Below are 27,561 nucleotides of genomic sequence, written 5' to 3'. Positions count from 1 at the left end.
CTAAAATAGTAAGGCGATTGGCACGTTTGAGGTGGCTTCGTAGTTCGAATCTTCGTTGATTTATAAGTACTATTTGACGTTTCGTTGGTAAATTTTTATATTTAATTTAACCACACTATGGAAAATTCAACTATAGGCACTCAAAATTCGCCTACAAAACGCAGGGTTGCACTTGTAACCGGCATAACTGGACAGGTAATACTAAAATTTTTACTCAAAAGATTTTATTCATGAAAGTTTAAACTTAATTTTTCTCAGGATGGTTCCTATCTCGCGGAATTTCTAATAAAAAAAGGCTACGAAGTTCATGGCATTATTAGGCGTGCTAGTACTTTTAATACTAGTCGAATACAACATTTATATGGAGATCCCTTGACACATTCCGAAGGAAGTATGTGAAATATTTAAAATTGGGGTGTAATATATTATCTTTTTAATTGTATTTACGCTAATTTTAGTGATGAAGCTACATTATGGTGATATGACAGACAGTACTTGCCTAGTAAAATTAATTAGTGTAATTCAACCTAACGAAATATATAATTTAGCAGCTCAGAGTCACGTTAAGGTTTGTAATACAATTAATATTTTGATTATAAATTTCTTGTGTTAAATCTTGTTGACAACCAGATTAAATTACTTTTAAATGATGAAATATGGGTATTATGGGTTACATAAAATTTATCTTTTAAACCTAACAGTTGTTAAAGAATAATTTCTTTAAGTATTTAAATTTTGGTACATAATGAATTGAATTTCAAAGGTAGATTTAGGCTAAATTCCGAAGTATAGGTAGAATTAAATTTGAAATGTTATGCAGATAGAGGATAACAATATCAAAATTTATGAACTTTGAAATGTGCAAGCTGAACGTGAGACTTTGTATGGAACTAGTATAAAAATACCATTATTAGGAGACATTATATTTTTGTTAAATATAGTTGTTTTCAGTGTTGGCAAATTGGTAACCAGTCCAGTTTAAACCACCGACATTAAACCTGTTTAATCGACATATAATAAAACCCCCCCAAAATCTGGATTTTTCAAAAATTCAATAATACTCCAAGAAACTATAAAAACAAGAAAATAAACAAGAAACTTTTCTTTAATCAGCAAAATATTTGCTTTACATCACCTGCAAATCCTTAAACTTTTAAGTTTTTGAAGTTTATCTTCATATTATTGATTATTCTAATCATTAAAATATCTATAATCTATTTAAGTTGATAGGTACTTCTAAGTTCTTCAACTTCTTAGTATTATTATTTATTTTGATACCTATTTATCTTAATTAGTTTCACAGCTTTTAAAATAGTTAACAGGCAGATAACATAGTAGCAGACGCTATAGACAACGACTTACGCGCATAAAGGGTTAGAAAAAGGAACTAAAGTAGGGCAAAAATAAATATTTTCAAAAATGCGGTTAAAACCATTAAAACAACTGTTATTTTGGCAACCCGTGTGGTTTTATATGGTCTAATAGACTAATAATATTTTTTTACTATAGGTTTCATTTGATTTAAGTGAATACACAGCGAATGTAGATGCCTTAGGGACTCTTCGAATATTAGACGCAATACGAACGTGCCAATTAGATAAGAAAGTAAAATTTTATCAGGCCTCTACCAGCGAACTTTACGGAAAAGTTCAAGAAGTTCCTCAGAAAGAGACAACTCCCTTTTATCCAAGATCGCCTTACGGTAATTTCTTATCATGTTAATCAGTTGCGTAATGTAGAGGTAGAGTTGAACAGTTCCATTGTTACTTGAAATAGGGAAAACCTTGGATTGAGTTGCTTTTTTAAATAGACTAACAATATTATTCTTATGTCAATATTGCAGGTGTTGCCAAACTATACGGATATTGGATAGTTGTCAACTACCGAGAAGCTTATGACATATTTGCAGTTAATGGGATATTATTCAACCATGAGAGTCCCAGAAGAGGTTTGTTGGAATATACAATGGTTGAGGGTGTCACCTTTTCAAAGTACTGGTGCAATTTCACAAACAAAATAAATTGAGAATCTCCAGCACTAGAAATCGAGGAGTAGGGTTGCCAGACTTACGATAATTATTGTACCCAACGATAATTTCAAGCTAATTTTTCAGACGTGTGATATTTTCATTCTACATTTTTCGATAATTCAGTTTACGCGGATGAAAATATTTTTAATTTGGTTGAAAACAGTTAATTATATTAAACAAGTGTTACTAAAAAATTAATTTAACAGGTTTAACGTCAGTATTTAACACAAATTTCAAATTTACCGCCATTTTTCAGGCGTATAATGATACTTTTTGAAATCGATTATTTTTTAGTCTCTGGTACGATAATTTGATTTTTAGGAACTGGCAACGCTGTCGGGTAAGCAGAATGCATACATTTAGCAATAAAGCTATCTTATGGCTTAATAGGGCTATCAGAGTTGCCAATATCGCGGTTTTCCCGCGTATTACCGCTACATTTAATTTTACGGGAAATAATTGCTTAGCTGCGGGTTATAAGTCATACAGGTATCATAACCAAGGACCATAATCGCACCTGAAGCTTTCGATATCTCTCAAAAAGAATAATTTTTAAATAAATTACTTTAAATACCTCCTTACCATATTGGGCCGTGGGTAGAATATATTGGTCATGAACTCAAAATTGGCTAAACCATAGACCACCTACCCCTAAGAGAAACATTGACCATCTACCCCCAAGAGGGACAACTATCACTGTTAGCAGGAATCCATACTTCTATTTGGAATGCTTATCGCAGCAGATTTTCGTCTCGATGTGGCTGACGGTTTTTTTGACGTCACTATGTTAATTTAACAAACAACTACGTGAGAGGGGAGCCCGCGTGCAGAGGGGAGTTTTTATCTCGTAAGCGGGGCCAAAGCCGGCAGAGTGATCTTACCTTACGCGATACGGCAGGATAAGCATTCCAAGTAGAGGTATGGATTCCTGCTGGTAGTAATTTAAATTTTTTGGTCTCGACTGTGATGCGCCATTTTTAGGAGCGCGCCATCTCACGGCAAGTAGAGACAGTTTTAAAAGTACAAAGATGAGCACGTGCGATAATAAAAAATGTATTGTAGAAGCTGTCTTGCGTACGACCTTTTTATTTTAATTTCGTAAAATAAATGATTTCACGTGCTATTTTCTGTTTGCGGAACAAAAAGCCTCGTCACTTTTGAGACCCCTTTTTTCGAGGTTAATGCAAGTCCTTCATGGGGTAGGTGGTCTGTGGTGAAGGATATGCTTGTTAAACCATCCAGTCTTAAGGATAGGCAACTGTATGATGAAACCGACAGGGTAGAATTCCCGGCTGCGATACTAGCGACACTCGTGCGAGCATTACTTGAAAAGAAATTAAAATTGACCGAATTTGAAATGACGTTTTTGCTTGCGACAGTGCCACTACATGTCTTGTGCAAACAGCCTTTTTTACTTGCTTTTTTGACCATAACATGTACATGTACTTTCACGCGCGAAATCTATTTTAAAAGCCATCCATAGAGATAGAAAAGAAATAGAGGCACTATTGTATCTGGCGAAGTTGACCGCGAATGCCGACCCCCTTTTCGCCAATGTAGGAAGCCATGAGATGGGCAGATTACGTGGAGCCATCGACGCGCGGTGAAATGAAATACATTATGCTTTTTGGAAAATCAACATTTGATGTAAACAAACAAAGGAAGGATAGATGGCGTTGCAAATTCTGCCCATCTCCGCTTTCATACATGCGGGGGGGGGGGGGGATGAATTTTCGCGGACAAAAACCGGGTTCCTTAACGCGGTAATCTTCCCTCTATTTCTTTCATATCCTTATGAATTAAATTTCGGAAAACAAAATGCAAACTTTTAAGTTTTTAAAAATGTCAATTTTTGAGTTTTATCTAATTAATGAAAAAATAGCAGGATGTTTTCGAAACCACCGTCAGAGTTAATTGCCACTTGATTCCGTGTTCATTATTATTTTTGGTGGATGTAACTATGAGACCCAGAATTAGGCCTAAGGTGTTTTGAAATAAACCAATTTTTTTTTTATTGATTGGAGTAATAAAGCCTGCAGGAGTAGCAAACGGGTGAGAAGTAGCTGCCAGGTGAATGTAACCCCGCCCTCCTAGAAGTACTCATTTTCGCCTGGCGCCATCGGTATTCAGATGAGATAAATATGGCCCTATTAGTTCCTAGTCCTCATTATAGTACATAGATGTCGCCTGTCTAAAATGACCCCGTAGTGGAGGCTGGAACTACATACGTCTGGCAATCACTGATGAAACCGAACTCCTCACCCGTTCTTTACTCCTCGCCCGTTCTGGAAAATTGAAATTCAATCGAAAAATAGCCTTCCCATTCGACCGAATATTTTCGAACCCAAAGGGTTTGAAAATTCAAAAGTCCCATCCAATTTAGGTTAGTCAGGTCAGGTCAGGTTAGGTCGGGTAGGGTAGGATAGGGTCGGGTCGGGTCAGGTTAGGTTTACGACCTCCGTAGACGGTAGTAAAATGGAATTTAATTTCGGTCGAATGAGACCATAAATATATTTAATAGTCTTAGTCGATAGCTACGCCGCAAAATTTTCGTTTTGAAAATGAAAACATTTGAGAGAGTTGGCCGTTTTTGGTCTATCGAAATCTGGCAGCCTTGCCTGCCTTCCGGCTTATATCTCCATACCGAAAATGGCCGACGATTACGCCGCCGAAAATATTTTACTAAACTGATCGGCGGCTTTCTTTACCGTTATTTTGAACTATCGACTAAGACTATTAAAAATCGCACATTTTGGCGACTTTCGGTCGAATGGGACCATAAATATATTTAATTAAAAATCGCACATTTGGGCGACTTTCGGTCGAATGGGACCATAAATATATTTCATTAAAAATCGCACATTTGGGCGACTTTCGGTTGAATGGGACCATAAATATATTTCATTAAAAATCGCACATTTGGGCGACTTTCGGTCGAATGGGACCATAAATATATTTTTTTTTTAAATCGCACATTTGGGCGACTTTCGGTCGAATGGGACCATAAATATATTTCATTAAAAATCGCACATTTGGGCGACTTTCGGTCGAATGGGACCATAAATATATTTCATTAAAAATCGCACATTTGGGCGACTTTCGTTCGAATGGGACCATAAATATATTTCATTAAAAATCGCACATTTGGGCGACTTTCGGTCGAATGGGACCATAAATATATTTAATTAAAAATCGCACATTTGGGCGACTTTCGGTCGAATGGGACCATAAATATATTTAATTAAAAATCGCACATTTGGGCGACTTTCGGTCGAATGGGACCATAAATATATTTCATTAAAAATCGCACATTTGGGCGACTTTCGGTCGAATGGGACCATAAATATATTTAATTAAAAATCGCACATTTGGGCGACTTTCGGTCGAATGGGACCATAAATATATTTCATTAAAAATCGCACATTTGGGCGACTTTCGTTCGAATGGGACCATAAATATATTTCATTAAAAATCGCACATTTGGGCGACTTTCGGTCGAATGGGACCATAAATATATTTCATTAAAAATCGCACATTTGGGCGACTTTCGGTCGAATGGGACCATAAATATATTTCATTAAAAATCGCACATTTGGGCTACTTTCGGTCGAATGGGACCATAAATATATTTAATTAAAAATCGCACATTTGGGCGACTTTCGGTCGAATGGGACCATAAATATATTTAATTAAAAATCGCACATTTGGGCGACTTTCGGTCGAATGGGACCATAAATATATTTAATTAAAAATCGCACATTTGGGCGACTTTCGGTCGAATGGGACCATAAATATATTTAATTAAAAATCGCACATTTGGGCGACTTTCGGTCGAATGGGACCATAAATATATTTCATTAAAAATCGCACATTTGGGCGACTTTCGGTGTCCCACCAATAAAACGCATTCCGTCGAATGGGACCAAAGCAACAACTGTTACGGTTTTTCTGATGCATAATCGGGAATGAATCAGAAGCTCTAGTTAGTGAATTATCACTGAAATTGTTCTTTTTATAACGTAACGTGGCCTTCTTTGTTTCAATGTTGCTCTTACGTCACAGTCCCTTACTTTTACAAGCCTATTTTCCAGGGTTCGAAAACAAAAAACCCAGTGTTTTTTTTTAACCCACCCACTTTCAAATCGCGGATTTTAAATTAAAAACCAAGTTGTTCAATGTGTAATGACCACTAAAATATATATCTTCGACTGATACAAACTTTACAAAGTTAACTGGCTTATTAACTTGAAACTTGATACTTCTACCAGTCCTTTGGTTCAACTTGGCAGTATCTGCGTACTTTTACAAATATGGAAATTGTATTCTAAAATAAAAAACTCACCCAAATGAAAAACCCATTAAAAACCCACTGGGTTGGGCTTTTCCAACCATGCTATTTGCATTTAATACAGGAAATTAAAACATAATTTTAAAATATGTTTATACATATGCTCAAGGATAGTTTACAAAATGATCAAAGCTGAGGATTAATGATAAAATAGTTCGAACATAGTACACAAGGTGGTGCCACTTAGGAGCTACAAACGCAAGGAGAACGCAGCTAGCCTTTAAGCACGCTAACGCAGTGTTGTGTACAAATTTCATTGGACGAACCTTTACGCTGAACGTTTTACGGGTGGGAGGGGGGAGGCAATTTCCGAATTTTTCCCTTCCGACGACAGCAGGCGCTAAAGCGTCTAATCAATGAAAATTGTACACAAGAAAATGCAAGACTTTTGAAGGGTTGCGTTCTCCTTGTGTGGGGTGCTGTGTTTGTTGCTCCTAGGCGCCACAAACTTGGAAACATTTTCAAATCCTAGGGCGGAGTTTTGGAATTTAGTTCCAATAAAGAACTTTTTGTTTTACATGTATCCCTATTTGGTTCCTATTTTACCCAATTTTTATCGCAAAGTTCTATTTTTCCCTAATTTTACGTATCTAGTATTTTAGCAATATGGCAAATAGTGTATGGAAAAAATCGTAAAAATTATATCAGAGACTGATTCAACTTATTAATTTTACTTTCTTTAACTATTTTCTTGTATTATGCCAAACTATACTCGAAGTAGCTGTTAACTTCGACCACTACGAAAGGCAGGGATTTTTATATAGTCCGCTAAATAAAGTGATCTATGTGAAATATTATTAGATAAGATAAATTTATTATCTGCCACTATTATGAAGTAAGAGCTTGGATGGATTTCGAGTATAAAGTGTTATATTATTTTTTTACTTGAAATTAGCTGTATTTCTTTATTAATCTACTATTACAGGGTTGCTACGGAACCTGGAATTCCTGGAAATTCGTCTAAAATCAGGGAAAAGTCTGGGAATTTTAAAATTCGTCTAAAATCAGGGAAAAGTCTGAGAATTTTTAAAATTCGTCTAAAATCAGGGAAAAGTCTGAGAATTTTAAAAATTCGTCTAAAATCAGGGAAAAGTCTGGGAATTTTAAAAATTCGTCTAAAAATCAGGGAAAAGTCTGGGAATTTAATTAAGGTTGCAAATAGAAAACCTTTACTAAAATTTATGGTTAAAAATTCAAAATTTTCGCACAAAATAAGTCAGGTAAAATGTCCGCAGATAGGGAAAACCTGGAAAAGTCAGAATTTGAATGTGAAACAACTGTGGCAACCCTGTATTAGCAAATTTTTGTCATTTTTTGCAATGTTCTGGATTTTAATGTCCTTTTGATAACACTTGAGTATTTTTGTAAATTAATAGGAGAGACGTTTGTCACTCGTAAAATTACCAGAGGCGTCGCCAAGATTTCTCTCGGCGAGCAGCAGTGTTTAGAACTGGGTAACATCGACTCGCAAAGAGACTGGGGTCATGCCAAAGATTACGTTGAGGTACCACTTCCATTATGCGTCTCATTTATCTTAAAATTTTACCAAACATTTATTAATACTCGCCTAAAAGAATCAAATCAATCCTGTATAATAATAATAGTTGATATAGGGCTGCAGTCCCATATGTGAAGCTAATTAAAATAATTTGAAGACGTTGTTATATTTATTTATATTTACACATGTAAAAAGTAGGATCAACTTTTTAAGCCTCGGCATTTAAATACAAGTTTTTATACATGTGTAAATATAACAACGTCTTCAATTTTTTTTTAATAATAATAGTAATAATAACGACAGGTCGGACATTCACCGAAATTGTGTCCCGGATTTTGAAATTCGTGGATTTCCAGATTTCTTGTTGGATTTCGGATTTCTTATCTTTTGTCCCGGATTTCGGATTTCTTATCTTTTGTCCCGGATTTCGGATTTCTTATCTTTTGTCCCGGATTTCGGATTTCTTATCTTTTGTCCCGGATTTCGGATTTCTTATCTTTTGAAGAAATCTGGGCTGGATTTCGGATTTCTTTGAATGTCCGGCCCCTCTAAAATAATAATCAGTTAAGCTAATAACCAAGGAACCACACAGTGCCTATAAATCCTATGAATTCCTTTCTTTTTTCAAGAAATTTTTACATATAAATTCCTTTTTTTTTCAAGAGATTCTTACGTATAAATTCCTAATTTTTCAAGAGATTATTACCTATAAACTCCTATTTTTTCAAGAGATTCTTACCTGTAAATTCCTATTTTTTCAAGAGATTCTTACCTGTAAATTCCTATTTTTTCAAGAGATTCTTACCTGTAAATTCCTATTTTTTCAAGAGATTCTTACCTATAAATTCCTAGTTTTCCAAGAGATTCTAACCTATAAATTCCTATTTTCCAAGAGATTTTTACCTATAAATTCCTATTTTTTCAAGAGATTTTTACCTATAAATTCCTATTTTTTGTGTTAAGTTCCTAAAATTCCTATAATTTAAAATATATCGCTGGTAGCCCCGCAGAGACCCAAGTCAACTAGTGACTTGGGAAGCCAATTTCCTGTGGCCGGGTGAAATTGCTTAGGAGGGTGGTGGCAAGTACTTCACGCCACGCGAGCCAACAGCTCCCTACACTTACTATTACCGTCGGCTCAACATAGTCATTATCTCTAATTACATATGTAACATAATTTCTCATAAGTATGCCTCTATATAACATATCTGTATTAAAAATTTCAATGAGACCTTGTTTCACAGCCACCAGAGAAAATACGGACTAACGCCGCGTAAAACTGGTTTTAACTTCCTTCCCTCCCCGCCAGAACTAGTTTTGATGACGATTAAACCGTCATCGATTGGGAAGTGACGTCAATTACGTAATATCCTTGCAACAAGGTCTCATTGAGAAAAAGTTCTTTCTGGCACACTTATGAGTAATTATGTTACATATGCTAATTATAAATAAATGTGTTAAAAATCATCAAACAAAAATTAACCATGCTACAAAAAGAAAATATTTGTAATTATAAATGCATTATTGGTCTCACGTTATTGACTGTTGCGATTGGTTAGGCGATGTGGCAAATGCTTCAGCAGGAGAGTCCCGAAGACTTCGTAATAGCGACGGGACAGTGCCATAGCGTGCGAGAGTTCATCGAGGCGGCCTTCAAGCACATTGGCCGCGAGATCGTGTGGGAAGGCAAAGGCTTGGAGGAAGTCGGCAAAGAGAAGGACACGGACATCGTTAGGGTCAAAATTAATGCCAAGTATTTCCGTCCAGCTGAAGTGGTCAGTGCTTATTTTCTTTTTATTCTACGGAACATTACGACTGTTTATTTGGTCATTCGATACTGTTTCGAAATGTGAAGTCGCCAAGGGTCAAACGGGGTTTTTTTCCAAGGGTCAAACGGGGTTTTTTTCCAAGGGTCAAACGGGGTTTTTTTCCCAATGGTCAAACGGGTTTTTTTTTCCAAGGGTCAAACGGGTTTTTTTTCCCAAGGGTCAAACGGGGTTTTTTTTCCCAAGGGTCAAACGGGGTTTTTTCCCAAGGGTCAAACGGGGTTTTTTCCCCAAGGGTCAAACGGGGTTTTTTTCCCCAAGGGTCAAACGGGGTTTTTTTCCCCAAGGGTCAAACGGGGTTTTTTTTCCCCAAGGGTCAAACGGGTTTTTTTTCCCCAAGGGTCAAACGGGTTTTTTTTCCCCAAGGGTCAAACGGATTTTTTCCCCAAGGGTCAAACGGGGTTTTTTTCCCCAAGGGTCAAACGGGGTTTTTTTCCCCAAGGGTCAAACGGGGTTTTTTTTCCCCAAGGGTCAAACGGGGTTTTTTTTCCCCAAGGGTCAAACGGGGTTTTTTTCCCCAAGGGTCAAACGGGGTTTTTTTCCCCAAGGGTCAAACGGGGTTTTTTTTCCCCAAGGGTCAAACGGGGTTTTTTTCCCCAAGGGTCAAACGGGGTTTTTTTCCCCAAGGGTCAAACGGGGTTTTTTTCCCCAAGGGTCAAACGGGGTTTTTTCCCCCAAGGGTCAAACGGGGTTTTTTCCCCCAAGGGTCAAACGGGGTTTTTCCCCCAGGGTCAAACGGGGTTTTTCCCCAAGGGTCAAACGGGGTTTTTTCCCCAAGGGTCAAACGGGGGTTTTTTTCCAAGGGTCAAACGGGGGTTTTTTTCCAAGGGTCAAACGGGGGTTTTTTTTCCAAGGGTCAAACGGGGGTTTTTTCCCAAGGGTCAAACAGGGGTTTTTTCCCAAGGGTCAAACGGGTTTTTTTTCCCCAAGGGTCAAACGGGTTTTTTTCCCCCAAGGGTCAAACGGGTTTTTTTCCCCAAGGGTCAAACGGGATTTTTTCCAAGGGTCAACCATTGTTCCCCCAAAGGGTTAACCGGGGATTTTTCCCCATGGATCAACCATTGTTCCCCCAAAGAGTCAACCGGGGTTTTTCCCCCATGGATCAACCATTGTTCCCCCAAAGGGTCCACCGTGGGTTTTTCCCATTGATCAACCATTGTTCCCACATATGGTTAACCGGGGATTATTCCCCATGGATCAACCATTGTCCCCCCAAAGGGTCCACCGGGGGTTTTTCCCCATGGATCAACCATTGTTCCCCCAAAGGGTTAACCGGGGATTTTTCCCCATGGATCAACCATTGTTCCCCCAAAGGGTTAACCGGGGATTTTTCCCCATGGATCAACCATTGTTCCCCCAAAGGGTTAACCGGGAATTTTTCCCCATGGATCAACCATTGTTCCCCCAAAGGGTCCACCGGGGATTTTTCCCCATGGATCAACCATTGTTCCCCCAAAGGGTTAACCGGGAATTTTTCCCCATGGATCAACCATTGTTCCCCCAAAGGGTTAACCGGGGATTTTTCCCCATGGATCAACCATTGTTCCCCCAAAGTGTTAACCGGGAATTTTTCCCCATGGATCAACCATTGTTCCCCCAAAGGGTCCACCGGGGATTTTTCCCCATGGATCAACCATTGTTCCCCCAAAGGGTCCACCGGGGATTTTTCCCCATGGATCAACCATTGTTCCCCCAAAGGGTCCACCGGGGGTTTTTCGCCATGGATCAACCATTGTTCCCCCAAAGGGTCCCCCGGGCGTTTTCCCCATGGATCAACCATTGTTCCCCCAAAGGGTTAACCGGGGATTTTTTCCCCATGGATCAACCATTGTTCCCCCAAAGAGTCAACCGGGGTTTTTCCCCCATGGATCAACCATTGTTCCCCCAAAGGGTCCACCGGGGGTTTTTCCCCATGGATCAACCATTGTTCCCACAAAGGGTTAACCGGGGATTATTCCCCATGGATCAACCATTGTTCCCCCAAAGGGTCCACCGGGGGTTTTTCCCCATGGATCAACCATTGTTCCCCCAAAGGGTTAACCGGGGATTATTCCCCATGGATCAACCATTGTTCCCCCAAAGGGTCCACCGGGGGTTTTCCCCATGGATCAACCATTGTTCCCCCAAAGGGTTAACCGGGGATTTTTCCCCATGGATCAACCATTGTTCCCCCAAAGAGTCAACCGGGGTTTTTCCCCCATGGATCAACCATTGTTCCCCCAAAGGGTCCACCGGGGGTTTTCCCCATGGATCAACCATTGTTCCCCCAAAGGGTTAACCGGGGGTTTTTCCCCATGGATCAACCATTGTTCCCCCAAAGTGTCCACCGGGGGTTTTTCCCCATGGATCAACCATTGTTCCCCCAAAGGGTCCACCGGGGGTTTTTCCCCATGGATCAACCATTGTTCCCCCAAAGGGTCCACCGGGGGTTTTTCCCCATGGATCAACCATTGTACCCCCAAAGGGTCCACCGGGGGTTTTTCCCCATGGATCAACCATTGTTCCCCCAAAGGGTTAACCGGGGATTTTTCCCCATGGATCAACCATTGTTCCCCCAAAGGGTCCACCGGGGGTTTTTCCCCATGGATCAACCATTGTTCCCCCAAAGGGTCCACCGGGGGTTTTTCCCCAGGGATCAACCATTGTTCCACCAAAGGGTCCACCGGGGGTTTTCCCCATGGATCAACCATTGTTCCCCCAAAGGGTTAACCGGGGATTTTTCCCCATGGATCAACCATTGTTCCCCCAAAGAGTCAACCGGGGTTTTTCCCCCATGGATCAACCATTGTTCCCCAAAGGGTCCACCGGGGGTTTTCCCCATGGATCAACCATTGTTCCCCCAAAGGGTTAACCGGGGGTTTTTCCCCATGGATCAACCATTGTTCCCCCAAAGTGTCCACCGGGGGTTTTTCCCCATGGATCAACCATTGTTCCCCCAAAGGGTCCACCGGGGGTTTTTCCCCATGGATCAACCATTGTTCCCCCAAAGGGTCCACCGGGGGTTTTTCCCCATGGATCAACCATTGTTCCCCCAAAGGGTTAACCGGGGATTTTTCCCCATGGATCAACCATTGTTCCCCCAAAGGGTCCACCGGGGGTTTTTCCCCATGGATCAACCATTGTTCCCCCAAAGGGTCCACCGGGGGTTTTTCCCCATGGATCAACCATTGTTCCCACAAAGGGTTAACCGGGGATTATTCCCCATGGATCAACCATTGTTCCCCCAAAGGGTCCACCGGGGTTTTTCCCCATGGATCAACCATTGTTCCCCCAAAGGGTTAACCGGGGATTTTTCCCCATGGATCAACCATTGTTCCCCCAAAGGGTTAACCGGGGGTTTTTCCCCATGGATCAACCATTGTTCCCCCAAAGGGTTAACCGGGGGTTTTTCCCCATGGATCAACCATTGTTCCCCCAAAGGGTTAACCGGGGATTTTTCCCCATGGATCAACCATTGTTCCCCCAAAGGGTTAACCGGGGGTTTTTCCCCATGGATCAACCATTGTTCCCCCAAAGGGTTAACCGGGGGTTTTTCCCCATGGATCAACCATTGTTCCCCCAAAGGGTTAACCGGGGATTTTTCCCCATGGATCAACCATTGTTCCCCCAAAGGGTTAACCGGGGGTTTTTCCCCATGGATCAACCATTGTTCCCCCAAAGGGTTAACCGGGGGTTTTTCCTCATGGATCAACCATTGTTCCCCCAAATGGTTAACCGGGGGTTTTTCCCCATGGATCAACCATTGTTCCCCCAAAGGGTTAACCGGGGGTTTTTCCCCGTGGATCAACCATTGTTCCCCCAAAGTGTCCACCGGGGGTTTTTCCCCATTGATCAACCATTGTTCCCCCAAAGGGTCCACCGGGGGTTTTTCCCTATGGATCAACCGCGGTTTTTTTTGTGGGCCAAATTGTTGTGGCATATTTTTCACACCGCTAGTTGTGTCTAAGAAAGTAAGACATCCAAGTTCATCGCTTAAAATATCTAGACATTCTTGCATAATACTAATTTATCCTTCACCCTGCAATTTTCGAAAGCATTGACGTTTAATAACTTTGTTTATATCTAAAGGATTACTTTTGCTACTTCTTGCACAGCTTTTTTTCTTGAAAATTCCATATTTATGTTGTGTTTTTCCATTATTTAATATCTTTAAAATTGTATTCGGATGACCAATGCATATCGTCACGCGAAATAAATATTTTATTAATTGAAAAAAAATTAATATTAGCCCAATCTAGAAAAGATCAATGCTATTTCAACCGTTGAATTGCTCCCGCCATTTTGCGCCAGTGTGCCCAATTGCGTGGTGAAATAGTGGTTTGCAACGACGTTATTAAACTTTTAAATGGGTAACTAATTTGGAAGTTGCTAAAGAGAACAAGATGTCACGGACATTTAAGTGCACACAATCCCCTCGATGTATTAATATATTTTAAATTATATGAAATTTAAATTTGAACAAATTTTTAATCATCTCGTACATGAACTTAATAAATCCAAGAGTAATTTTATCGAAAAATTAATTTTTCGAGTTACCTGGTTTTGGAAAAAAAGTAGCGAAACGCGAACGAGTTAGATGGCGCCTGTATCAATTGGCACGACATTCAAATATGACAATAGTGCGTACGCGAATTGGCCAGAAATCTCACTTAAAATTAATATTTCTTAATGCAACCGAAAACATAGTTCAGAAATGATCAGTACCATTTAAAAATATAATATTCAACCAAGTCACTCTTAATTTAAAAACAAAGTATGTAGATTTTAAGGCGAAAATCGCCAAAAACCACTAAAATGGGGAAATGACAAACTCCGGCTCCAGTTTCAAATTTGTCAAATGGACATGATAAATACGTTCGATTGACGTATCACTGACCATTCTAGACGTAATTGTTGAAGAGTTATGTAAGATTCGCCGTCGGTGGCTACACTGTACGTGATCTTAAAATTGTTAGTACACACAAATCCCTTAAAGTCCTAGGTTTGCTTCTGCCTATCACCCTTTAAATTTACTTTCCTTTCAAACAAATACCCTGGTGGTAGGCCAACGTGTTCTGCGGTTGGCCTACCACCAGGGTATTTGTTTGGAAAGAAAGTAAATTTTAAAGGGTGACAGGCGGAAGAAAACCTAGGCCTTTAAGAATTGTGTGTAAAAATATTATTAAAATTCTTAATATAATCATAAAATAATCGAGTGGCTAATCACTATCCGTAATCGGTGTACAAGCTTGTAGCTTTGACTCTACTAAAGTGATTACGTAATCGGTTATAGATTTAGCACTACCAAAGCTATACTCGCTTTAATCGGTGTACAGAATTTAAACGCACTCTCGCAAGCTCAAAATTTGTGTTAGCGTCGAGTTCGGGACTACTTATTTTCTTTCAATTTTTTCTATTAGATAGTAGCGGCAATGTGAGTAGCGGAGGTTTTTCTAATTATGCTGTACAGCCAAAGGTAGCGGAGAGAGGATTTTCAGCCCCCTGGAGTGACTGATTTCTAACTCCTTGGGGCATATAGTTCATTCCTTCCCACATATACTTTTACTCTAAGGTTCGACTTTCTCAATAAAGATTGAAGTGAGATTGGAATAGCTCGTAGCACGCGTCGCGATAGACTCCATCGCCATCTCTTTTTCATAAAAGAACTAAAAGCTACCTATGTGAGAAAATTCAGCTGGCGAGAGTGCGTTTAAGGAAGTGGTTAGCCCGTCGACGCGAATCGTCTAAAAATTTTCAATTTTCCCAAAATATAAATACATTCTGCTTTATACCAAAAAAATTAATATTAACATGCCTAATATAACAATTATTAAATTAAATCATTAAATATTAAATATACATAATTATATTATATTTATCCTTCCCAAGTACCAATAAATACATTATCCGTCCAATTTACAGATATCGTTTTTATAAAAGTATCAACGCGCGCGTGGCGTGGTGGAGGAAAGATACAAGTTTTTTTTTAATAAATATTGGTTTAATTTAAAAAATATTGGTTCCAAATATTGATCCCAAAAGTTTAATCCGTCTCGTTCAATTTTGCCACGAGCCAAGAAAAACAAACCGTTTGGCGAGACGGTTCCCGAAAAGAAAAAATTGAAAATCGTCACCAGCGAGCATGGGAGAACATCAACGTGTTTAACCTAAGGGTGTCCTACCATTGACCCTCGGCTCTAGTGGCGGGAGGGATGAAGTGGGGAGTGCGCACAAATGCCGGTTCTTTTTCCACTTTGCTTACCGCGGGTTATATTCAATTAATGAACCACACCGATCTGGCGCGAGCCCCCTTAAAATAACATCTCCCCCCGATGGGGTTCTTTTGTGTTTGAGGTCTCTTCTCGCCCCCCTCCCCCCAGAGAGATTTTACCCAATACGCCTTTATTATTGATTATATATTGCTGCTGTATTATTAAATTTATCGCGGCTATAATAGCTTAGCTTTTGAAGTCTGCGTATTTAGTTTTTATTGGCTTTCAAGCAGAAAGTGTTTTGTAGTTTGTGTTTGGGTTGTGAACTAAGGATTACTACGCTTTTATTTAAAAGTTTTGGTTTGGCTACCTTAGTTACGAAACCAAGTATATCGACTTATTTGCTTTTTTTAGCGTGTTTCTACTAAGCTTTTCAATAGGTTTTTAGCGTGTTTCTACTAAGCATTTCAATAGGTTTTTAGCGTGTTTCTACTAAGCATTTCAATAGGTTTTTAGCGTGTTTCTACTAAGCATTTCAATAGGTTTTTAGCGTGTTTCTACTAAGCATTTCAATTGTTTTTTTGAATAAAATAAAACAATATAAAAATTAGAAGTATAAAATGTTTCTATCCGCGTCACGAGCTTAAGCTTTTTAGAACTTTATTGGCACGCGCGTTTCGCACGTGGACGTCTAATTCCAAAATCTTTATCGACTCCGGCGCGTGCTGTCTATCTGCAATAACTATAGCTAGTGACGTAGAAAAAAAAACATTTACAAGTGACCTCCCGTATTTTATAGAAACACCACCTAATCATAGTATATTGTCATTTCTACTAAAAGGTAATTTTTGGAAAAATTAAATGGAATGAAAACTTTTTTTTCGGAAAAGTTTCCGACTTCCAATTCTATTTAAAATAATGCCGATTTAGTTTTGAAACTCATCTTTTAAGTTGTTATGCTAGTTAAAAAAAAATTCGCAGATTTCACTCTTTTCGAGATAGGCCTACCTGGTTTTGGATCTAAGAATTAAAAAAAAATTAAATTTCATGTTTTGTCTTTTGAGTGGTCTGTTCCCAGTGACCCTATAATAATCATTTTCAAATTGTTGGTTAGTCGTATTAAAGTTTTTCGCCTTGAAGGCCTATCGGCCGAAGTACCGCATATTTTTCCCCAATAAAGCTTAATTTTCTCCCCCACTTCTTGGTCTCTTTACTTGTTCGCGTTTTCACTCCTATAATAATAATAATAATAATATATTTTTAAACCTATCCTGTATTATTGCACTAAATGTTTTGGAATAATTGTTTTTAGCTGAAATTTCCTTTATAATAAATATCCTATATTTTATATATTTCAATATTATTATAATATATATATAATAAATATATACAGGGTGTTTCAAAAGGTTATGCAAAGATTTTAAGGAGTTGTAGGGGTTTTTTTCTACGATGGGTTAAAAGAGCGCCAGAGAGCTTCGAAGTGTGGCCTGGAAGTAGGCTGCAACAAGCGCAAAACCAAGCAGCAGGGACTTTAAATACTGTTTAAGTTTACTTGTTTACGCTGGTTACCTCGATTTGTTTACAAAGTCATTTTGTACCTATCACACGAACTCAAACCTTAAGGTTCGCATTTCCCTGCTGCTTGGTTTTACAGGGGCTAGTAGGCCACACTTTGAAGCTCTGGCGTTCTTTTAAGTCATCGTAGGAAAATGGGGGAAAAACAGGCATACTTCTGAACTTACCTCCTACAACTCCTTAATTTTTTGCATAACCTTTTGAAACACCCTGTATATTATATATATTATATAATTTCCCTATATAGTAAAATGTTAAGACAGTAAATAAAAAATGTAATCGAAATCCTATAAGAAATTTAAATTATCGGTGTGGCTATTTTCAATTTTAAGCGTTGTTTGATACATTTCATCTTGTTTGTAATCCTATTATAATTAAACTATAGAGTGGAAAGTACGACACGATAACATGGCAGTATTATTTAAATTAGATCGCATCATCCACCCTACTATCAAGTTTTAGTGAGACGCGCTTCTCAATGTAGTCGTAATTTATCACATTAACTTCGTACTTAATAAGGGTCCTTTCGTTGTATTAGTCATTGTTGTAGGGCCACCGATAGAATAAGTTTAAATAACGGGCTTCGGAGTCTACGCGTGGTACTTGACGATAGTTCTGAAGTGGTCCACCTAGATGGCTGAAGTGCCATTGAGGGTGACAACGTGGACGCCCGGGGTGGCACCCTATTTTAGCTTTCTTTTTCTATAGCAAAGACAAAGGTGATTCAAGGCTATCTTTCGTATGAATTTTGTTTCAAAGTTGGCGTTATAATATAACCCCGATGGCGTGAGACTGCTCGATTGCCAAAGTTAAACAATATTTTATTAAAACACTCTTGGTTACAACAAAAAAAGTTGTAGAATAACATCCGGTCCCACTGCCTGGGTTGCTAAAAACATAAGTAACATAAATAATAGTGTTGTAAGTCGGAAAACAACAAGAAAAAGTTTTAATTCCATGATTAGTCTAATATTTTATTTGCAAATATAAATAAAGCGGCATTTTCGCCTAATTGTTTCGAATCTGAAAGTAAAACTAAACCTCTAGACTAGTTTAAACTGACTAACAATGTAAAACTATTAATGTTTTGTAGTATGTTTACTGATATTAGACATTTTATATCGATAAAAAGTTAAAAACATTAAAAACCCCTAAAAAGTAATTTATGTTTAATTTTTTTATTTTTCCGATTTGCGGAAATTTTTTTGGAAATTTTTCCGCATTTTATTTTTCCGGAAAATTAACAACACTAATAAATAATAAGTAATGCACTTACTATTATTTTACCAGTTTTTTTTACCACTAATTTTCTAACTGAACTTTTTTAGACACTAACACTCTGGTTCACATTCCAGGGTTGGCAAGTTTTAAACAAAAGGTTTAAAACAAGTGTTTAAAACACGTTTAAAACAATTATTTTAAACAAACACCAATTTGTTTTAAACGTTTTAAACTATCTGTTTTAAACATGTTTTTTATAAGGTAAATTTTCATTGTTTTTTGTAAGATTTTCGTTATTCAATATGAGGGAAAAGGTAGAAAAAACCATTCCAAGGCTCTAAGAAAGGTAAATTGTATTTATAACGGTAGTTTGATTTAAAGATTCTCTGAAAAGAGCGACTGAAAAGGCTCGATATGATTTCATAAATTTCATACCAGTGCAAAAATCCTACGAGCGCATTGAATTTTGTCTTTTTGTTTAAATAGAATTTATATAGCTGCCAATATACATCTATTTGGGACACTACCTATGCACGAGATAAAAGTAGGGTTGCTGTTTAGTCGGGTTGTGCCGGGTTTTAAGTAACAAGAAACACGGCCGGTCTGGACAGATCGGGTTAAAACCGACTAGGCGGCACTCCAAGATAAAAATCAAGGGATTTCGGTCCCCTTTCTCGATTTTTTAGAAATTTTATGACGTGATGGAAGTTTTAAGATTATAGAGGTACCTAAAATCTTATTTTATGTAACATTGTTTATTTGTGATGATTTATGACTGCAGACGTGCACATTTCAATAAACCAAAACTAAAAACAATATGTGGATATTTTCCCTTTTCTTAGTTCTATGCGACCAAAAATTTCAGGATGATAACTATATTAAAAACCCTACTACGGGTTAGGTAGTATTTGCATGGGGCATCGAAAACCCTAAGGCCGTCAATGGTTGGTCAACAACGCTTAGCGAAATTCTTGGCTCGTTTAAATAAGCGTGTACTCATTGGTTCTTCTCAATGTGAGTTTATTTATAATACCATAAGTGGCATAATTACCCTAAGTGTGCCAATAGGAGCCTTTCCCACAGAAAATCTTCAATTTGAGCTTGTTCTAAACAGACCAAAGAACCGTAGGACTCGCGAATTCCGTTCAAGTACTCTTTATGGTATATTTAATGCTCGCGCCGCAGACGCCGCTTCGCAAACACATTACGTAAATTTCGTCACTGGAAAAATGACGTCATTTACGTCAATTTCGTTAAACAAGGTATCATGGAAAAATTCATCTTATTGACACACTTAGGGTAATTATGCCACTTATGACAATACGTTTAATGATACGTAATATTTCTTTAAATGAGTTTACTCGTGATTCATAAGTATAATGATTAGTTTAAAACGTGTTTTAAACATAGTTTTTTATTGTTTATTATGTGTTTTTTATTGTTCGCTTTAAAAACAGTTTAAAACAATGAATCTTGTTTAAAACAATAAAAAACATTGTTTTTGTTCTTTTTAAAAAAAACAAGGATTTTGCCAACCCTGTCACATTCGACCGAACTCACAAGGAGAGTACCCGAGGTGTTTTTTGCCGATTTCGTTCAAAATCGGGCGTAATGTAGACCTATTTGAGATATGAAATTTCCCAAAAGGAGACGTTGCACTACCTATACTACCTATTCGATTTGCCATGGCAACCGAAAATCTTTTTCACCACTTAACACAAAAAAATTCCTTTAAAAAAGTATGGGATTTTCTCAGTTTACGATTTTTTTTTAAGTTTGAAAATCACGAAATGGGTAATTTGGACCACATTTAGGTAAATTTCATCAAGTTTGGGTAAATTGGAACATTTTTTAGGTAAAATTGTAACAACGTTTGGGTAAAATAAGGAAACAATCTTATTTTGGTTTTAAGTAGTCAAATACATTTTCGGTTGCCATGGCAAATCGAATGGGTAGTGCAACGTCTCCTTTTGGGAAATTTCATGTCTCATATAGGTCTACATTACGCCCGATTTTGGACGAAATCGGCAATAAACGCCTCGGGTACTCTCCTCGTCAGTAGTATATTATCGTCCGTGATAGTGGCATAAGTAACGTATTAACGATAAGTATGACACTTTCTATTGTTTTAACAAGAAATTTCTTACCAAAACGTTTTTTCGACACTTAACGTTCAGGTCATTCTCCGACCAATGGTTTCAAGTTGTCAACCCTACCCTTTAGTATTCTTTTAAAATAAGTTCTTGTGGTTCTTTTTTTGCGAAAAAGCCGATTTCCAAAATATATTTGGCATCTGATTAATAGTTTTTGACACATATGACATTGAAAAATTGCAAAAAAATTACCAAAATGGGCTGGACCCCTGAAAAAGGCAAGTAAATATATGAATTAAAAATATATCCGATTTTAATTAAACCAACCTTCATTGAAAGAATTTCGCTGCGCGTTCCATAAATAATTTTAGAAATTTTGTACATTTGACCTTTGACCTCTTTAATGTCCTTTCCTCTTAGCTTAGGTTCGTTTTTTATTTTAATTATATATTTCGAATTCCCTGGGTGTATTTCAGTATAAAATACTAAAATCCCAAATAATATTTTTAGTTCTCGAATATATTTAGACATTAGGGATCTCTGTGCTGAGCTAAACCTTGATTGCGCAATAACTATGAAAATTAGTTCGGTGATAAATTTTTATAATTATCATACATACTGGTATTGCGTTACTTATGGTAAAAATAAATTATAGATATTCAATTTATTGTAAATTCAGGGTTCATACAGACCTGGAAAACCTGGAAATATCAGGGAAATTCCAATGTTTTATTAGAAATCAGGGAAATTTATGGGGGTTCAGAAAGTTCGCCCTAATGAGTACAAATTAAAAGCAATAACTTTTTCTTATTAAAGAGACTTTATTTATTTTTTATATTATAATATTGAACCAATTTAACTTAAATGACAATCATGAAATGAGTTATTCTGTAAATCTTAGTTTTATTTTATCTGGCACCTGGAAAAATCAGGGAGATATTCGTGGGAAAACCTGGATTTATCAGGGAAATAGGGTTGCTAATACGATAACTTTATGAACCCTGAACTTTTTGAAGAAAATTCGTAAATACTTTACCGCCGTATCTAGGTTCTTTGCTGAACCATAAGTTAGCAGACGACCGTTTATAGAATCAAGCTCGCTTTGCCCATTAATAGTTCAGCCATGTATCTGGGGATGGCGCTAGGTTTGCTAGTCGCCCTGACGGGGTGAGATCGACTTATTATCATGGTCGTAATTCCCGTGTTGTTTCATTGTAGGATTTCCTGCAGGGAGATGCCAGTAAAGCCGAGCGCGTCTTAGGCTGGAAACCCAAAATCACTTTCGAGGTGAGTGTAGACTTCTTTTTCTGACCGGCACCTTCAATATGCTCTAGTAACTGCTAAATAATAATTGTGGGATCAGTGTTCCGAAGTGGTAAATGTCAGGTGTCAAATAATGTGGCAAAAAGTGGTAAATACCGACATGGCGAATAATACTTTTACTGGCTAATATGCCAAAAAGTGGGAAATAATAAATTTCAATAAAAATAAAAAAACATACGAAAGGAAAAATATATTTGTGCTATTTTAGACAAATATACTGTATTAGTTGTCAGGTTTTGGGCTAGATACTCAATTATAGCCCAATCTAGTAATTTATTTTGGCTATTTTTCAACGATTTTTCCTGAGTTTGAATTCGTCTGCTATATATCTTTAAGGTGTTTTTAATGGTTCTTTTGTGAAAAACTGAAACATTATCTCACATGTAAGTGATGCTACATCTCTGAAAGATATTATTTACATCATTTAAATGCATTTATTGATTATTAGTCACTATTTGTCACTTTTTGCCATATTTGCCACTTTTGGCCATATTTGCGTCTTTATGCCACTGACATGGACTTTATTCTAAAAATGTGACACTTAGGTAACGCTGTGTGGGATATTTACTAACGATCAGACTACCCGAGGTGATAATCACCGATTTTGTTGAAACTAGGTGGGTATGTAGACCTTATGGTAACATGATATTTCACCAAGGGAAAAGTTTCAATGGGCTTTAGTTTTGCCATGGCAACCGAAAATGTTTTTGACAACACAGATTGTATATTTTCCCATTGAAAATAACATGGGAATCTGAGCACTTCTAAAAAATAATAATAATAATTCTAATTAAAATTATTAATTTCGATCAAATTCAAACAACTAAATTCCATTTTATTAATTTTGAAAAAATTCATTTATTACCGTCGATTGGGCGATTAGTTGGTAAATAAAACTTTTTATTTTTATATTTCGCTTTTTTTCATTTTTACCGATTCCGATCAATTTTTACATATTTTGATCAAATTGACCGAAGTTCATGAAAATATCATAAAATTAATTTCAGTTGTCAATTTTGATCTATTTTTTGGTAAAAATATAAAATCTACATACCCACCTATTTTCAACAAAATCGGTGATTATCACCTCGGGTAGTCCCCTCGTAAGATGGTCTACTTAGCAAATAATAAAATAAAATAAATCATTGTTTCTTTAACAAATAATAAAATAAAATAAATCATTGTTTCTTTAACAAATAATAAAATAAAATAAATCATTGTTTCTTTAACAAATAATAAAATAAAATAAATCATTGTTTCTTTAACAAATAATAAAATAAAATAAATCATTGTTTCGTTAACAAATAATAAAATAAAATAAATAATTGTTTCTTTAACAAATAGTAAAATAAAATAAGTAAGGATATTTCATTAACAAATAATAAAATAAAATAAGTAATAATATTTCATTAACAAATAATTAATAAAATACATATTTATATATGATTAATAATAACTATTAAATCATTAAATTTGATTAATTTCAACTATTAAATAATTATATTTGATTAATAATAAATATTAAATAATTATATTTAATTAATAACAAATATTAAATAATTATATTTAATTAATAACAATTATCAAATAATTATATTTAATTAATAATAAATATTAACTAACTATTTAATTAATAATAGATATTAAATAATTATATTTAATTAATAATAGATATTAAATAATTATATTTATTTAATAATAAATGTTAAATAATTATATTTAATTAATAATAAATGTTCAATAATTATATTATAAATAATTATATTACATAAATTATTATATTAGACAGATTATATTAGACCAAAAATAAATAAAAGTATTAAATAAATAAAAGTATTAAATAAATAAAAGTATTAAATAAATAAAAGTATTAAATAAATAAAAGTATTAAATAAATAAAAGTATTAAATAAATAAAAGTATTAAATAAATAAAAGTATTAATAAATAAAAATATTTAATAAATAAAAATATTTAATAAATAAAAATATTTAATAAATAAAAATATTTAATAAATAAAAATATTTAATAAATAAAAATATTTAATAAATAAAAATATTTAATAAATAAAAATATTTAATAAATAAAAATATTTAATAAATAAAAATATTTAATAAATAAAAATATTTAATAAATAAAAATATTTAATAAATAAAAATATTTAATAAATAAAAATATGTAATAAATAAAAATATTTAATAAATAAAAATATTTAATAAATAAAAATATTTAAATAAAAATATTTAATAATTAAAAATATTTAATAATTAAAAATATTTAATAAATAAAAATATTTAATAAATAAAAATATTTAATAAATAAAAATAGTTAAATAAAAATAGTTAAATAAAAATAGTTAATAAATAAAAATATTTAATAAATTAAAATACTAATAGTCAATAAATAAAAATATATGTATTTGATTAATTAAGGTATTTGACTAATTAATGTATTTGATTAATTAATGTATTTGATTACTAATATATTTGATTACTAATACATTTGATTACTAATACATTTGATTACTAATACATTTGATTACTAATACATTTGATTACTAATACATTTGATTACTAATACATTTGATTACTAATACATTTGATTACTAATACATTTGATTACTAATACATTTGATTACTAATACATTTGATTACTAATACATTTGATTACTAATACATTTGATTACTAATACATTTGATTACTAATACATTTGATTACTAATACATTTGATTACTAATACATTTGATTACTAATACATTTGATTACTAATACATTTGATTACTAATACATTTGATTACTAATACATTTGATTACTAATACATTTGATTACTAATACATTTGATTACTAATACATTTGATTACTAATACATTTGATTACTAATACATTTGATTACTAATACATTTGATTACTAATACATTTGATTACTAATACATTTGATTACTAATACATTTGATTACTAATACATTTGATTACTAATACATTTGATTACTAATACATTTGATTACTAATACATTTGCTTGCTAAAACATTTGCTTGCTAAAACATTTGCTTGCTAAAACATTTGCTTGCTAAAACATTTGCTTGCTAAAACATTTGCTTGCTAATACATTTGCTTACTAATACATTTGCTTACTAATACATTTGCTTACTAATACATTTGCTTACTAATACATTTGCTTACTAATACATTTGCTTACTAATACATTCGATTAATTAATATATATAATAAAATTATTCTACAATTTTACTTTATTTTGCAAAATATTACTATAAACAAGGTTTTTGGACATTATTTAAAATCTAATTTTAATTTTTTTATTTAAATATTATTTTTATTTTATTCAATTTATCAATTATGGCACAAATAATGCATCTTCCCCAGTATAATTAATGGACACTATTTCCTTGGAAGTTCGGCTAATTTCTTCAACATTGCAATAACCTTTTTACTGAAACAGAAGTCCATTTAAATTTATTAATTTCTGATAAAAGTAAAATATAAAATAAAACTTCTAGCCTTAAAAAGTCACGGAAAATCTTTTTAAATGATCATTGAAAACCGGAAATTTTGATTTGAAAATTTTGTAGCAACCCACAATGTAAAGACGCTTTTCGGCGTTGCACCCAATCCCCTTCATGCTCGAAGAGTAAGCTCCGCCCCCCTAAAAAGCATTTTCATTCTCCCTTAATATGAGCATAAGTGTATAAATTATAATTACCGAGTGATGTTCCGAGCGGTTTCGGGAACGCACTTCCTCCAATCACAGAACGTATTTTCGAAGCATTTTTTGGGAAAAAACGTACTTTTCTATGAAACAAATTTTCTTCCGTTTTTAAACGTTAAAAGATTGAATCCGGCATTGTAACTGCTGTTAACAATTACAATGCCCTTGAAAACAGGTTGAAGGTCGCCGTAAAAGAGGAATTCGGAGAAAGCCAGCTGCTTTGGGGGTGAAATTAGACCACATACTATTATTATTATTATTTATTATTGTTTTGATAACTAAAACCAAAATATCAAAACGTATTTTCGTATCATAAATTTTTCCAAACGTACTAAATATGATTAATTAATTCCCAAACGTACTTTCGTACTAAAAATTTCAAAACTTAATAAAACAGTACAAATGTACCTCTCGGAACATCACTGTAGTATAATATTGTTTTACTGAAAGCTAATCACAAGACAGACTGCATTACCGGCTTCGTAATTAGCGCCTCGCTCGGGGGATATTTTCTTCTGGTGATGACGTCACTCCGCTACTAGTTCTTAGTAAAATATTCCCCAAAGTGACAAACTTATGGAACAATATTATAGACTTACGGTATGAGTAAATACATTCTTGATTTAGATAATGATTTAAATAAAATTAATTACATCGATCACAAATAAAAGATTGTAGACCATTGGGCCGAAATCCCATTCGTCCGAATGTACCATTCAACCGAATTCCAATCGACCGAAAACCGCGCAAAACGCGGTTTTTATTCAATATACCGTTAGTGATACATATTTATATATCGTAGGTTACGTGACGATAGTATATCTAATTTGGACTAAACTACGTCTTAAATATTTATTATCTCGTACCGATGTGTATTTTTAGACCTTTTTCCCTTTAAATTTGATATTTTCCGGGTTTAGTTTTGGAAAATAACCTTGATAAGACCCGACGTGAAATAGTTGCCTACCATATCTAACCTAACCTAACCCAACCCAACCCAACCCAACCCAACCCAACCCAACCCAACCCAACCCAACCTGAACTAACCTAACCTAACCTAACCTAACCTAACCTAACCCAACCTGAACTAACCTCCCCGAAGTGAAAACGAACCAGATTTAAATTTCCCATTCAACTGAATCCCGCCATGTTGGGCTATAAACGAAAATACTTTTCGGTTCAATGGGATTCGGTCCAAGAGTATACAACCCAAATTAAAACCCGCCTTCTCCAGAATAACTGTTTCGCTCTTTTGAAGTTAATTATCTATTTGCAGCAATTAGTCCAGGAAATGGTGGACTCCGATGTGGCGCTCATGAAGAGGAATCCAAGCGCCTGAGAAGACCCGTTTTTCAAACCTAACCACAAAAGCGTTCTAATTAAACTGAAATTGTACACAATTTTTATCATTCCGAAGTGGGCATTTAAAAAAAAGAAATCTAAAGATTTTATATTTTTGTTTCGTGGTGATATTCTTTTGATTGTGAACAGTGGCCAAATCTGCAGCCAGCCGGTCTGGTTCACCCCAGTTTCGTCGGCGTCATATGTAGTTTTCACGCTCGCAATTCCTTAACTTTCACTTTGTTTTCTAGTCACGCGAAAAATCGGGATAAACTGTACAAAATATCTTCGGAAAGGTGCCTTCATCGAATTTACGCAACCGCATTTACTCTGTTATAGTTTTGTTGCCGCTCGTTTACTTTCTTAATAAATTAAATTTAATTTGTTCCATA

The 27,561-nt window shown here is 35.3% G+C and overlaps 1 protein-coding gene across 1 annotated transcript; it reads left to right on the top strand.

Moving 5' to 3' along the window:
• Gmd (GDP-mannose 4,6 dehydratase) lies at positions 1-27,561 on the top strand. The gene is made up of 9 exons (XM_090175068.1): positions 1-195; positions 259-391; positions 459-568; positions 1,510-1,702; positions 1,844-1,948; positions 7,754-7,881; positions 9,435-9,650; positions 22,000-22,068; positions 27,105-27,561. Exons 1-9 carry the CDS (start codon positions 118-120, stop codon positions 27,165-27,167), a joined length of 1,095 nt encoding a protein of 364 aa, XP_090031194.1. The 5' UTR covers positions 1-117; the 3' UTR covers positions 27,168-27,561.

Source organism: Leiobunum rupestre, chromosome 5 (genome assembly GCF_980474605.1).
Source record: "Leiobunum rupestre chromosome 5, qqLeiRupe1.1.hap1, whole genome shotgun sequence".
Lineage (NCBI taxonomy): Eukaryota > Metazoa > Arthropoda > Arachnida > Opiliones > Sclerosomatidae > Leiobunum > Leiobunum rupestre.
This window is presented reverse-complemented; position numbering and strand designations above follow the sequence as displayed.

Coding starts and splice junctions, on each gene's coding strand:
- Gmd (XM_090175068.1), top strand. CDS start 118: ATGGAAAATTCAACTATAGGCACTCAAAATTCGCCTACAAAACGCAGG. Junction 1,703..1,843: donor TTATCCAAGATCGCCTTACG/GTAATTTCTTAT, acceptor TCAATATTGCAG/GTGTTGCCAAACTATACGGA. Junction 7,882..9,434: donor ATGCCAAAGATTACGTTGAG/GTACCACTTCCA, acceptor GCGATTGGTTAG/GCGATGTGGCAAATGCTTCA.